This window comes from Brachycentrus maculatus, unplaced genomic scaffold (genome assembly GCF_059751285.1).
Source record: "Brachycentrus maculatus isolate JH-2025_06_01 unplaced genomic scaffold, ASM5975128v1 h1tg000102l, whole genome shotgun sequence".
NCBI classification, from domain to species: domain Eukaryota; kingdom Metazoa; phylum Arthropoda; class Insecta; order Trichoptera; family Brachycentridae; genus Brachycentrus; species Brachycentrus maculatus.
In genome coordinates this window covers 214,574-229,955 of record NW_028280856.1, presented here as the reverse complement: position 1 = coordinate 229,955, position 15,382 = coordinate 214,574, and the positions used below count along the sequence as shown (strand labels likewise).

The 15,382-nt window shown below is 36.2% G+C and overlaps 1 protein-coding gene across 1 annotated transcript; it reads right to left on the bottom strand.

Annotated features, from left to right (window-relative positions):
- Window positions 1-14,596, bottom strand: LOC148310254 (uncharacterized). The gene is made up of 6 exons (XM_088258678.1): window positions 14,461-14,596; window positions 13,976-14,253; window positions 9,986-10,172; window positions 6,688-6,919; window positions 4,883-5,130; window positions 1-2,488 (listed from the first exon to the last, which is right to left on the bottom strand). Exons 2-6 carry the CDS (start codon window positions 14,238-14,240, stop codon window positions 124-126), a joined length of 3,297 nt encoding a protein of 1,098 aa, XP_088114804.1. The 5' UTR covers window positions 14,241-14,253; window positions 14,461-14,596; the 3' UTR covers window positions 1-123.
- Between the last annotated feature and the right edge of the window lie 786 nt (window positions 14,597-15,382).

The window sequence follows — 15,382 nt, the reverse complement described above, 5'->3', positions numbered from 1 at the left end:
ACTGTGTTTTGAGTTTGGACAGCCGATCAGAGCACGCATGAAAATCAAAAAAGATCAATCAAAATAAATATAGTCCCATTCAGATAATAGTCTGACCTTTAACTGTCATAATTTCTGTCATCTTCATGACGTTTTACTATAAAGATCCTTCATTTTGTCATACACGCTCTGGAGAAATGATGAAAACTTGTCAACAACCGTATCCAGTACGCTGTTGTCTCCGGAATACTTCCCCGTTTGGATCAACTTTTCATTTTTACTATCATCAACCTTAGGAAAGGTAAAAGAATCAGAGCCGCTTTCGCCCGAATCAGAATCCAACGGCAAACGTTTTTCGATCTTATTGTTGAGTTTTGGTTGGAATTCACCAAATTCTTCTTTAGAATCAAAATATTTGTCAGTGGTTATAGCAATGCCATCGTTGATTTCAACAGATTCATTACCGAGAGGTTTTAAATCCAACTCATTCGATGAATTACTAGTTTTCGGACTCTTTAAACTTACTTTCACACGACTTTTATCATTCAAATAGTCAAAATACTCCTTGTCTTCCATTCCCAGGATATTATTGATAATATTTTCATTAGATTCGCCTTTCGTTAAAATAAAACGTTTAGGCCGTACTAGGTTGTTGTTACCGATTGTCTTGCCATTTCTTGAGTTAATAAAATCAGTTTCTGAAATGTCTTCAGACTGATGACAGATTTGACCGATGACTTCCTTCTGTGACTGTTTACTCATCTTAATAAATAGCTTTCTCCATTTGTATTTTGGAGTATCTTTTACCTCCAGGTTTTTCTTGTTTTTGTTTCCATTTCGGTTAGCAGAATCATCGACGTCAACCGATCTTTTGATCAATGAATGCCCAAGTAAGTTTGCATTGAGGGCGGTCTTGGCTTTGAGCTCAGCGAGCTTAGCTTGAACTTTCAATTTCATCTCTTGCATTCTGAGGCGCGTTTTTTCCAAATTGGCTCTTACAATCAAGTCACCGGGAAGGTGTCCCAAAAGCAGAGGAGAGCCGACAATATCCTCACCCATACGACTTTCTTGGGCGTCACTGTCTTGCGTTTTGGCATCGTCTTCAACTTTCTTCAGCAACTTTTTAGCACGGGCCACTAAATCATCTAAAGCAGGTATTTGATTGGTCAAATTTAACTGTGGAAGTTTCGGTAACTCCAATTTAGGTAGATCACCTAACTCCAATTTAGGTAGATCACCCAAAATTTCAGGTTGGACTATTAATTCATCGGTCGTTGACTCCTTGATTGGTTCATCATTACCCTCATCTGCTCCTGGTATTTTTTCTTCATCCATTCTTTCTTCTAAGGTATTGAGATCAATACCCAATAAAGCTTGATTTTTATTTGTGTCTCGAACAATCAAAAGGGGAACAGAACCATTTCGGTTTTTTTGGTCTCCAAAAAATAAATCTTTTATTTCATTTGGAGTCAGTTCTTGTCCTTGTTTTAATGTTACCTTTTTGTAGACTATCAGACCATCGAAAGATTGAACAATATTTCCCTCGTGAATGGCTACTCTCGGAATTCTTTTGATCGTATCGACACCATCTTTAACGAGGTTCGTAACTCTTACCGCAGTCGAGATCGGTTTAAGAATGGAGCTCTCAACACCGAGGAATTCTTCCTGCAACTCCATCAGATCTGATAACTGCCCGATGAGACCGACAAGAGCTTCCATGTTGGACACTTGGCCGGATCCCCAAACACTGTCACCTCTCTGTTCATCCGCATCTAGATCACTCAAACCTTGAGGAATATCCACAAATTTCTTACCAATGTCCATGATGTCTGTGACTTTATTAACAGCTTCGAAAGCGATATTTTTAGAAAGACTAGCAGGTTCCATAAAATTATCTAAATCACTCTCTACTTTTGTATTGTCTCGATTTGTTTTTACCGCTAGTGGTACACTATTTTCATTCTTGTTTTCATCAAACTGTTTCTTTGTGACCATACCCAAAACAGAATTGACAAATGAAACGGGTTTTTCATCAAATTGTGTATCAGGAAACAAATCAACTGGAACTTTATCATCTTTCATTTGTAGTTCTTCTCGATTCACATTTTGATGGATCCTTTTCAACTCGGTCTCTTTCGACTTTTCTTCCGAATAATACTCTTCTATTTTGGGTAACTTTCGTGTCAACACTCCGTCACTTATTTCCTGGACATTTTCATCAAAGTTCTTTCCCAAGTCACCAAATCCGGACACTTCTTTACGGGGGTCTTCGATAATACTCCTTTTGAACACATTATTTGGTTTGGACATATACTCTGCCTTATTGTCTTCCACTTCCAAGGTTTTTTCAACAAAACTACAAGCCTCCACATCGGTGTGTGTTATCACCCAGAATCCGAATGATTTTGGCGGTAGCGAAACGTTAAATGAACCTAATAGATTGGATTCCTTCACCATAGGTTCAAGATATTCTTCATGGAGTTTCTCTTTACTGTTTATGATCACCTCTCTGTAATACAAAAAATGTTATTTACAAAAGGAATATTGTTAGTCAATTCATAATCCTAAAAGTTTAAAGATATTTATCTAGAGCAGGCATGGGGAACCTGCGGCCTTAAGGCCGCATGCGGCCTTTTGACTGATGCCAATTTTTGTAAATATGCATATTTTTTATATTTTTTTAAATTGCATTTTCAACTATTTATATTGTGCTATAATCAAAATATTTAGTTTATAGGGGGTGTGTCAAAGTTTTCTTTACTGCGGCCTCATGTTGAATCAGATAAGTGAATGTGGCCTTTTGAAATAGAAAAATTCCCCATGCCTGATCTAGAGCCTTCTCCAAGGCAAAACACATTGATATGTGAAATTTTCTCACATCAGACACCGATTTCTAGGTCAAAGCACAAATGTATGCAAGATCTTATGAGATTATTTTACATACTGGAAGATGCCTGAAAACATGATTGCAAATTTTTATGCAGCTACAATCATGTCCGTCTCCATAGTGTAGTGGTTACCACATATTGCTACCATGCTGGAGGTCCCGGGTTCGATTTCCATGGGGGTCAAAATAAATAAATATAAGTGTTTTTCACTCTCATATTTATTCAATATTATCCTGGGGCATAAGACCTATTTGCCTTCATATAATTTACAATTAACTTAACATTGCATCAATTTGATGCAGTGGCCTATGCACCATTGGGTGCAGATAAGGGAAAAAAGAAAAAGTATAATTTAACCAGATTAGGAAAATTGTCCGCCTCCGTGGTGTAATAATGGTTACCATGTTTAGCTACCGTGCTGGAGGTCCCGGGTTCGATTCCCAGGGGGGTCAAAATAATTATTAGTAATTAAAATATGAATTTGTTTTAAAATCCCTATAATTTTTTTTTAAAACTTAATTATATTGTCTACCAGTTTCAAAGCTAATCGCTTCTTTTTCAAGACTGATTAATACTAAAAAAATTAGTTATATTTTAATTATAAAATGTAAAATCGCAAAGTAAATAGCTTCAAATATAAATTATTTAAATAATAGTGTACTTCACTCTTATATTAAATATTATCCTGGACTGGTCCCTGAAGCGTAGGAGTGATCACCTTGCCTTCATATAAGTAACAATAAAGATAACAATACTGCGTCAATACAATGCAGTGCCCTATGCACCATTGGATGCGGATACGGGTTGAAAGAAAAAAAGAATAAAGAGACGCCTGAAAATATGATTCAAAATTTTTTATGATTTAAAATTGACCGGTTAGGAAAAATATGGTGATTGATTCCATGAGAATGAAAAGCCTATTAGAACAACTGAAATGAAGACTCTATGACCCATTGCAGGCCTAACACTTCATGACAGAGTAAGAAACTCTGAAATAAGACAAATCTGCGATGTCGAAGATATTGTGCGATGGGGAAGAGAAAGAAGACATTTCTGGAGAAATGCGAGTATTTTTATCTAAAATTTTCACTCATGATTCACATGAAATTATAGTAACTTTAAACATAAAGAGTAAATCCACTCACGAGTAGGCATAGGTTATGAAACTTAAAAAGTTGAAGCCTGAGTAGGGTCATGATAAGCGATGTTGCATAAGCTGTAGCTAGACTAGCTCTCTTATGGTAGAGAAAGACCAAAAGAAGTTTCTGAGGTATCTCTACATGAGAGAGTACGGCTATTATCCTTGGCTCTACCCCACCGAGTTTCTCCAGGGTATGCTTGGCTACAATAGTTTAGAGACTAGAAGGAATGTGTATTTGATTACGCATTTTTATTGATTGTTGCGCGGTATGATCGATAATCCTGAAATTATCTGGAACATTAGTCTGTATGTTCCCGATAGTTACCTAAGACAGCGTCGACAAAGATTGTTTCACATTCCTATACACAGGACCAACCTGCCGATGGTTATGCCTGTGTAGGAAGAGCTACCGCTATGTTGAACAATATCTCATTGGATATTGATCTGTTCCATGTGCCTGAAGGAGTTTTCCGAAGTTGGATTCTTCTATACCTTTAGCAAAAGTATTCTTGCTTATTTTATATTTTATATTGCCTATATCTATGTTAATGTATACAATTTAAATTTAAGTTTGTAATGTGTATATTATCTATAAATAATAAATAATTGAATTGAATTGAATAGATTTCAGAGTCACTTGGACGTTAGGTAATTTTAAAAAAAAATCTGGAGAAATCATGTGGGAGGAGCAAATTCGGATCAAGAGGTGAGAATAGCAACAGACGGCAGCATAAGAGGTAACAGGCCCCCAGAAAGACCACCTAAACGATGGAGAGACAGCTGATCTTCCACCTCCCAGGAGCGGACCGGAGAATAACAGGATAAAGTCATTAATAAAGAAGAAAAAGAGGAAAAATATTTTAAAAATTCTTACCCTTTGTCGTTCCCCTGCAGTATGAACTGAATGACCTCTCCCGGATTGACGTTGGACAGCTTGAAGGTCATGTTGGCCGGTTGGCTTCCGGAGTTGGCGGCAAACAGCGTGACAGCTCCAGACACCGGTCCGCTCGGGAACTTGGCGCAGTGTCCAAATACGGACACGTTGGCTGAGTTGGCGCTTGGCGAAACGTCCAAAACACCCTTACCGACAAGTTTCTTGTGGAGCAGAGACACGTAGTAACTCTAACGACAGAGAAAGAGAAGAATATTAGAACTTTATTGTGATTTTTTTTTTAAATAATATTTATGAGTTGCCTAAAAAAATACTTCTTGCCTATTGTGTATAAGGATTTATAGTATATTCAGTTTACATATCTTAACTCTTACCACTCTGTAGGCCAGACATTCTGGCCCATATGATTCTAGTAGGCAGCTCTGTGGGCCACAATGTCTGGCCCGGCGCAGGTATAAGTTTAATCACTGATTACTCTATCACCCAAGTATATTGTACCAAAAAATATTTCAGATAAATACAGTTAATCTAATTAACATGGTAATACGAATTGCCAGACAGAGTGTCCCAAAATTAGGGAACCAAAATATTTATTTGAATGGTAGAAAAACGTCGGATTTTTTTGATCAAAGTAGTTGATCAGTTGAGAAAAAATGGTCAGAGTAGAAAGGGTTTAAAACGATAAAGAATGTGTGTTGTAAATAATAAATGAATAAGGTTGATCCCTAAAGAAAACCATTGCGGATTCCAGAGGTATTCATTGTTCCCATATGAACTTAAAAATTTAAATGTTTTTTCATTTCCACAGCAAAACATTTTACAGCGTGGAAACTTGATTGATACTACAAACTTGATTGAAACTAGCACGCTCATGATAAGCGAACCTGTTCACACATGTTCAAAACAACCCCCCTTCCACCAAAGCTGCATGTCCGAAAATTGAACAGCTGTCAAATTGAAAAGCATTCTCATTTCTTTTTGACCATTTTCATTTCAGTATGTGCGTGCACACATGCCTCTAAGATCCACTTGCTTAAATATAGCATGCTCATTTGCTCAAATATATTATGTGTACCTAGACCTTAACCTTTCAGGGAGTACAATAACTGACGTCCGACTTTCTCTGCGGAGTGGATTCTTTTTACATGAAAAACAAACAAAAAATAATGAAATCTATGTATTATACTTTGTATTGTATTATACTTTGTCCGCCTCAGTAGTGTAATGGTCAGCACGCTCGGCTACCATTCTGGAGGTCCCGGGCTCGATTCCCAAGTGGGGTAAAATAAAATTGAAATAAAAGTGATTTTTTTCACTGTAATATTTATTCAATATTACCCTGGACTGGTACCTGAAGCGGAGGGCTGATCACCTTCCTTCATGTGTAAACGATCAAGACAACACTGCGTTTATATGACGCAGTGCCCTATGCACCATTGGGGTGCGGATAAGGGTTTTATTATTATGTATTATGAAGATAGAAATAATGTTATTTTATGACAAAATTACACACAAATATCCACAGATGTCATTGCTATACTGACGGACGGACTTAGACGTTCACTAACGTCAATACTCCTTTAAGGAAAATTCGCACCGATGTTCATTTACGTGTTATCAATTGAAGTATCTTGACAATAAGTGTCACCTGTCAGGGAAACAATGAATCATGTCGATACGTTCATTATTGTAGACCAAATACAGATTTAAATCTATTCTTTGTACTGGGCTCAAGTAACACATCAAAGTTCAAGTAGCCCCGTTCTACAGTAACTAAAATGAATTACCAATGTTGGAATCCTCAATTCGTTTTCCTCCATCTTCTTGAAAACAACGGAATAGCCATCTCTAGCCGCTTCTCCGAGAGCTGTCAGCCAACTGGTTGCCTTTTCGTTCTCATCCAAATCGTCTCGTATTTGCACCTCTTTCCAAAGCTGAATATGATTGTCTTTGAAGTAGGATTTCAGTTTATCATTTTGGCTATTGTCTGTGAAATTTGCATCTTCATTTATGAGGGATCTGAAATAACATTAGCTTATTATTACCACTTACTATCAATAATTATTCATCAGTGCATTTCACTTAAAAAATGGTAATAAAGTAAAATCTCGATATAACGGGGCTCTATTTAATGAACATCGGATTGAACTGACAAAAAATCTGGTCAGGTGTAAGAAATTTTTTAAAAAATCTAGCTAATATTATACATGCTTGAATTCAAGTGCCGCCGCATGTATGTTTTCATTCATTCATTCAAACCCTTATCCGCACCCTAATGGTGCATAGGACACTGCATCATATAAACGCAGTGTTATCTTGATCGTTAACACATGAAGGAAAGGTGATCAGCCCTCCGCTTCAGTTAGCAGTCCAGGGTAATATGGAATAAATATAAGAGTGAAAAAATCACTTATATTTATTTGACCCCCCTGGGAATCGAACCCGGGACCTCCAGAATGGTAGCCGAGCGTGCTGACCATTACTCTACGGAGGCGGACAATGTATGTTTACCAAATATACTACTACTACTACTACTACCATCACGCCGTTTCTCCGCAGGGGTAGGCAGAGAGGATGGAATGCCACACTCTTCTGTCCTGACATACACTCCTCGCCTCCTTCACATCCATACATCTAGTCATACATGCCCTCCGATTACGCAGACTTTTGACACCGCCAGATTTTAGGTTCTGATTGATCTGATCGTGCCAAGTCTTTTTCGGTCGTCCACATTCTGTTTTCCCTCTCACATTCGCCACATATATTTTCTTAGTCATTCTCTCGTTATCCATTCGCTCCACATGTCCATGAGTTCTTTGCGGTGGTATGGACATGTGGAGCGAATGGATACCAAATATAAAATTGTTATTTTTAGCAGCCATGATTATGGCACTAGAATTTGTGACTTAATGCTGTCCTGCTCAAAGACTACACTGCACCTAGCCGGAGCAACAACAAAAAATGAAGTTATCAGTGGTAAAATGAACTGATAACATTTATTGACTGTTCGTCAGGTAACAAACTTCAACTAAATAACACGCATTTTCGTAAAGTAAGAGAGTTGATTATAATAAAAAGCAGCAAACTTCAAGTATGCAAATAAAACTTCATTCCTTTCTTTTTCCGCCCTACACATACGAACGTACGTGATACGCGCGGTTTTTCTTCACCATTCCGCGCTAACCCGTATGACCTACACGCACGAGAAAAGATATCTGTTCCAAAAATATTTAATGCGTACCGGATACACTGACAAATTTTTGTCAGGTTTGATACCTGACAATATTTTGTGACAACAAAAGTTGTGATTGTTTTGCTTGTTTATAAAAAATATGCCTGAAAATAACCCGAAGGTACGGTGGTTAAGCAGGGTTACCAAAAGCAAGTGCCTCGATATCAAACAGCAATGTCGCATCACGAAAAGTGTCCGAAGACAATAAATAGAATTTTCTTTGTTTTATTTTACACCTAATTTTATATAACAGACTTTCGGCTTTGATACACACGGCTTTGGACACCCTCTTCCCCCAATTAGCCCGTTATATCGAGGTTTTACTATATATAAAAAACATCTGTTTTAAATTTTTACTACAAAAGTATCTTGTGACAAACATGTAAAATTGCATCCAATTAATCTCTTTAAAATTCCTTCGAAAACAGTTGCTTTCTGAAGATGCTCCGTAGAAGAATCAATTTCAGCAACAAAATCTGGCAAACACCCTTAATCTTTCGCTCTTATAGCTAAATTGAGGTTTATCGCAATATTTACATATGTAAATATTGCGATATCCCTTATGTATGGAAGCGAAGCATGGAGTTGGCAAAAGAAGGATGAAAGCAGACTGAATGCAGTCGAAATGCGATCCCTCAGACGAATGTGTGGCAAAACGATGTTTGATAGATGTTCGAATGATGAAATAAGGAAAGAATGTAAGGCTGAGATAAGCATTATCGATAAAATTAAGAAAGGTGTGTTGAGATGGTTTGGACATGTGGAGCGTATGAGCGAAGAAAGAACGGTTAAACAAATTTATGGAGCGAATGTAGTAGGAAAAAGAAGCAGAGGACGACCGAGGAAAACTTGGCACAATCAGGTATGTCAAATACTTGAAAGCGGCCGGGTCAGGAGTCGTAATAATCGTCGGGTATGTATGAGGAGATGCATGAATGTAGAAGAGGCAAAGAATGTTTGCAAAGACAGAGTGATGTGGCGTTCGATTCTCTCTGCCTACCCCTGCGGGGAAGCGGCGTGATGGTTAGTTAGTTAGTTTTTTTTTACATATGTAATTTAATTCTCACATTCATGGAAGTTCCCACATATTGGAATTATTAATTAATATATCGCTCACTCCTTTCAAGAACGTCATAAATCAAAAAACTTGATTTTTCAGGAGGACGTTTTTAAATTTTAATTAAATTAAACACTTGAATAATCCACTGAATTGAGTTTTATTTTTATTTACGACTAGTTTCGAAAACGACAATTGTTGTCATCTTCTGGTACAAATTAAAACTAATTTAATTTAATTAAAATAATCATGTCATTCCGCAAAGTTAATGCCGAATCAATAAATAATATAACGTTTTTAAAGTTTAAAAATATAATACAATGAATTAAAAAAAAATATCAAGCCACTTATTGAACTTTTTACTGTGCAACAGATCTTTTTAGGTAAAACCTGAAGATTTTTTCTCCATTTGAAAAATATTTAGTATATTTAAAAAAAATTATGAAACAATATCTTTTCTTCAAAATGCAAAAACAACGCTTTTTGCCCTGTAGCGAGTAAATATTAAGTTAAAAATATGCCTCTTTCGCTGGGATATATGTAGTACATTTTATGGGCATTCCGAAAAACATGCACTATCGAAAATTGTCAATTTTTGATTTATGACGTTCTTGAAAGGAGTGAGCGATATGTGAGTTGAGTAAGCTCTTTTATGTTGAGATGTCAATAAATAAATAACTCCTTAGTGGAAAAACCCAGATTTGTAAATAATGATTTGAACACACTCAAAATATTGATACATAACCAAAAATCAAACCCAAAAGATATGAAATTGTTAATGTTCTGTTTTACTCACGAATGGAAAGACGCGTAAAGAATGTCAGGCACGGAGAGATCTTCAGTGATATTTGCGTTAAGACATCTGTTGGGATCGCTCGAAACTAAATGCCATCCATCTTGTTTACCGCCGTTGAAAACGGTCATCATGAGCTTGTACGTCTTCAACATCTTCAAATACTGGGACGGAGACTGGTCTTCACACCCTGAATGAGACATTACAAAGATTACATCACCGTTGGCACAAAAAACCCGCTTAGAGTGTCAGAAATGAAGACTCTAAGAAGCATATCAGGCAAGAGTCTTCGAGATGGAATAAGAAACGCCAGGATCAAGGAAATATGCGAGATCGAAGATGTCGTTAGGTGGGGAAGGCAACGAAGGAGACAATGGTATGTGAGGCGCATGTGAGGAGAATGGAACCATCCAGACTCCCCCACATCGCACTGGTAGACGACTCCCGGGCAGACCACCAAAGAGATGGATCGATAGCTGGGAATCGACATCGCAGAAGGCTAATCCCTCTTAAAAACAGGCCACAAGGCCTACAACAAGATGAAGAAGAAGATTATTCTTGTTGTTTCAGTGTTGAAAATAATATACCCATTAATCTGAATAAGATCAACCAATTTGGTTAATGACATCCATCTTTCTGAAGTCGTTTGATTTTTATAGTGAAATGTTTCTGAAACTTATAGAAAACCTGACATAAAAATTGTCATTCAATCATCATACAACTGATGTTTTGTTTGTTTGTTTTTGACTAGATCTATATCACCATCAAATATATTTCCGTCTCCGCGGTATAATGGTCAGCACGTTCGGCTACCGTAGTGGAGGTCCCGGGTTCGATTCCCAGGTGGGCTCAAATAAATATAAGTGATATTTTCACTCTAATATTTATTCAATATAGTCTGGTACCTGAAGCGGAAGGCTGATCACCTTTCCTTCATGTGTTAACAATCAAGATAACACTGTGTTTATATTATGCAGTGCCCTATGCACCATTGGAGTGTGGATAAGGGTTTGAAGAAGAGGAACATATGTTTTAACCTACCAGAAAGTGGGATTCTGTAGACAAAACTGTATCTGGGGAGTGAGTTTTTATTTTTAAAAATATATATACATTATATCTTTGTCAATGCTACAAGCACCAAATTTTCTTGAATAATAAATAAATATTTACACCAAAAAACATGATTTATATCAAAATTATACATGTTCCATTTCATGGGCTTTCTTTGACAGGTTCTTTACAATCACACAAACTTTGTTTCAACAAAAATGTCGTGGGTAAAACAGAAAAATGTTCTAAAGTGTGGTTTTAGTGTTTAAATACGACCACAGATGGCAGTACCAGTTCCATTTTAGAAATAAATGTCACCGGGCTTTGGTTATAAGCCTCATAATGCCTCTAGCGAGATAGTGAGTGATTTTGCCTAGAATTTTCACTCATGAATTACATGAAATTGTAGTAACTTTAAACATAAAGAGTAAATCCACTCACGAGTAGGCATAAGCTATGAAACTCAAAAAGTTGAAGCCTAAGTAGGGTCATTATAAGCGGTGTTGCATGGATAAGCCATAGCGAGTCACTTGGATGTTAGGTAATTAAAAAAATACACTCATACTTCTCTGTTAAAAGTTTGTTTGGATAAATGACCATGTACTTCCAGACAGGTTAACACATTGTTTGCAGGAAATGCTTAAAAACGACTTTTACATACTGTTAGTAGAGAGCGGGAGACACTAGTAAACATTCTATTTGCTTACTTTTGGTAGAGCGCGATACTCCAAAAGACATTGTACATATCGGAATAGGGTTTACGGTTATTTGTGATTGTTATATGTAACTAACTAACTAACTAACCATCACGCCGCTTCCCCGCAGGGGTAGGCAGAGAGAATAGAGCGCCACACCACTCTGTCCTTGCAAACATTCTTCGCCTCCTCCACGTTCATGCATCTCCTCATACATACCCGTCAATCGTTATGACTCCTAACCTGACCACTTTCAAGTATTTGGCATACCTGATCGTGCCATGTTTTTCTCGGTCTTCCTCTGATTCTTTTCCCACTAACATTCGCCTCATAAATTTGTTTTACCGTTCATTCCTCACTCATTCGTTCTACATGTCCAAACCATCTCAACACAACTTTCTTAATTTTATCGATAATGCTTATCTCAGCTTTGCATTCCTTCCTTATTTCACTATTCGCACATCTATCATACATCGTTTTGTCGCACATTCTTCTGAGAGATCGCATTTCGACTGCATTCAGTCTACTTTCATCCTTCTTTTGCCAACTCCATGTTTTACTTCCATACATTAGAGTTGGAACCAGGACTCCGTTGTGCACTGCCAGTTTAGCTTCCGCTGATAGGTTTTTATTTGCTATAACTGATTTCAGTGCACCATTCACTTTGTTCCCAGCATTCACTCTCCTTTCTATGTCTTTATCAATCTTTCCATCCCTAGAAAACATACTACCCAAATACACGAAATCATCTACCTGTTCCAAAATCTCTCCGTTTACCAATATTTCACATTCAGATCTGCAATCTTCTCTTTCAAAAACCATAATCTTGGATTTGCTATATATGACCTTAATTATTATACTAATTAGGGTCAGGGTTGATGAAAAAAACGCCTGTCAACAATGTAGCTACATGTGCTGAACTATAATAAGTAATATACAAGTCAATTTTTTTTTATTCATGATCTTGTTTTGTGTACTATTGTGAATTTCATGTCTAAAGTGCTCGATTTAAATACATAGCTTTTTACACATTATGAATCTAAATATTCAAAAGAAAACACTACAAAATAATTAAGAAAGCTCACATTGGAAAGTTCAATTGGCTCCCCTGTAAAATTTTCTTAAATGCAGTAAGGATAGTTCTGTTTTCAGATGACAATATATTCTCTATGAAGTCTTTCCACACCAAAAGGTGTACGGAGGTAAAGGTTTGATTTATAAAAAAATTGATTAAACCCTTATCCGCACCCAATGGTGCATAGGGCACTGCATCATATAAAGGCAGTGTTATCTTGATCGTTAGCACATGAAGGAAAGGTGATCAGCCCTCCGCTACAGGTACCAGTCCAGGGTAATATTCAATAAACATTAGAGTTAAAAATTACATATTTATTTGACCCCCTCCCTGGGAATCGAACCCGGGACCTCCAGTGCGGTAGTCGAGCATGCTGACCATTACACTACGGAGGCAGACGCGGCGGAGGTTCGATTAACTTGAATTTTTTTCATATAAATGAAAATTGATCACCACGCTCCAAATTCATGGATATGGGAATGGAATATATTTAATGGGATACAGTTTATGAAAGTCCATCTCCATAGTGTAGTGGTTAGCGCGTTAGGGTATCATCCTAAAGGTCCCAGGTTTTATTCCCAGAGGGGTCAAAATACATATTATAGATTTTTTCCTCGCATGTTTATTTAATATCACCCTGGACTTATACCTGAAGTCCAGGGCTGATCATTTTTTCTTTATGTATTTAACGATCAAGATAACACTACTTCTACACTATGTAGAGCCCAACACACTATTGTGTGCGGATAAAGGTTACAAAAAGATTTCATTAATTGATTCGGCAGTCACTTTGTGGTAAAATCTATCCATTTTTAATTTAAGTTTTACTTAGTAAATACCACTACTTCTTAAAATCTATTGTGACACGGGATTAGATGGTTTCCACATCATACAATGTTTGAAAATGATGTGGAAAACATCGAAACACGTGTCAGAATAGTTTTTAAGAAATAGTTGTATTGACTAAGTTAAACTTAAATTAAAAATGGTTAGAAAAAGAATTGAAGGCGCTCAAAGTTAAAGAAAATTGAGGGGGAAATGTAGGAACAATTTAGAGCGCTTGTGGCTGCATACCAGTACTCGTAAAAACTTGTGTGAGTTGGACAAACTACAACTAATGTAAACGAGTCTGTTCTTGTTATAAACATATTAAATAAAATGTAAAAAAATTACCTTGTCCTAGTTGCCATGCTGAATCAGGCAATGAGAATTTTTCAGCCATTTTCATAGCTTTTATAGCGGTTGTTGGGTTCCATTGGTCATTTTCATCATTTTCAATGGTTATAAACGGAGTAAATTTTCCACGTTTCATCCAACCCATCAATTTCCCGAGACGATCTACTGTCATTGAAGGTGCTCCTCCATCTTTTATTTTAACACTGACTAATTTTGATGGAACAATAATTCTCATGTAAGATGGATACAAGAACTTTTCCATGCAAAGACATTCCCTGAAAAAAAACGTGTGATAATTCCAGGCTGTTACAACTATATAATATGTTTCTAAAGAAAAAAATCATTATGATATTGATATATTTAGAAAAACTTTGAGGTAATTTACTGCCAGTAGAGGAAGATAACCCACAAGAAAAAAAGATCTACCCATATATTTATAAATTAGAGCTAAGATCTATGTTAAACAGAAAAATTATAAATACCGTATACAATATAGTGACAAATATTATATACGAATAACGTCATTTGGCTCTTGTGAATAAAATTAACGGATCGCATAAAATTTGAACCTGGAAATTTCAAAACAGCCTCCACTGACGTGATTGACATTGACAAATTATCAATGCCTTATAGACAAAAAATAAAAATGTCACAAAATTTAATTTTCAACCAAAATAAGAGCATTCGTTTCTATATTCTGATAGGAAAAAAGAGCTATTTTACTTTAAAATATATGACTCGACGAATAATATCGAATTCCATCAAATGGCGAGCGCTCAAAGATAAACGGTTTAACGAAAACGTCTTTTTCTGAGTTGCAAAACGCACATAACACGAGCCAAAGTGTGATATAGAAAGCATATGCAATAATGATGGCCTTCTCTTAAAGTTTTCGAAAACAAACATCGATTTATTTTCTTATCGATATATGTTTTCAATTTAGGGTTCACGTATTTGATACTTTCACTTTAATGTGTTTACTTTCAAGTTTCATAAATAATTAGATTTTTCCTTAGCAATTTGTTTTCATCCAGATAAATTTTGAAATCTATTAAATCAGAATCGATTCATTAAATAAATCGATCAGGCAATTAAAATGAGTTTGCCCATCACTATGAAAAAAAGCCATTAAATAACTAATGTATCTAAGTACTTATTGACTGGTACCTACCGATTTCTTAAAAATAAAATCAGTGGGTAGATCTCATTTTTATAGTTATAATTACTGTCAATGTAATAGTTATAGGAAAGAATAAAGTTCTTTTATTGGATTTTACAAACCCTGACCCGACTAAAACGTGAAAAGTCAACAAAACGAAGAAAGAACAAACAAAAAATTACAAACCTGTGAAAATGATTTTCATTTTCTTCAAATTGTTTTGGATTTGCGCTGAAACTTAAGAA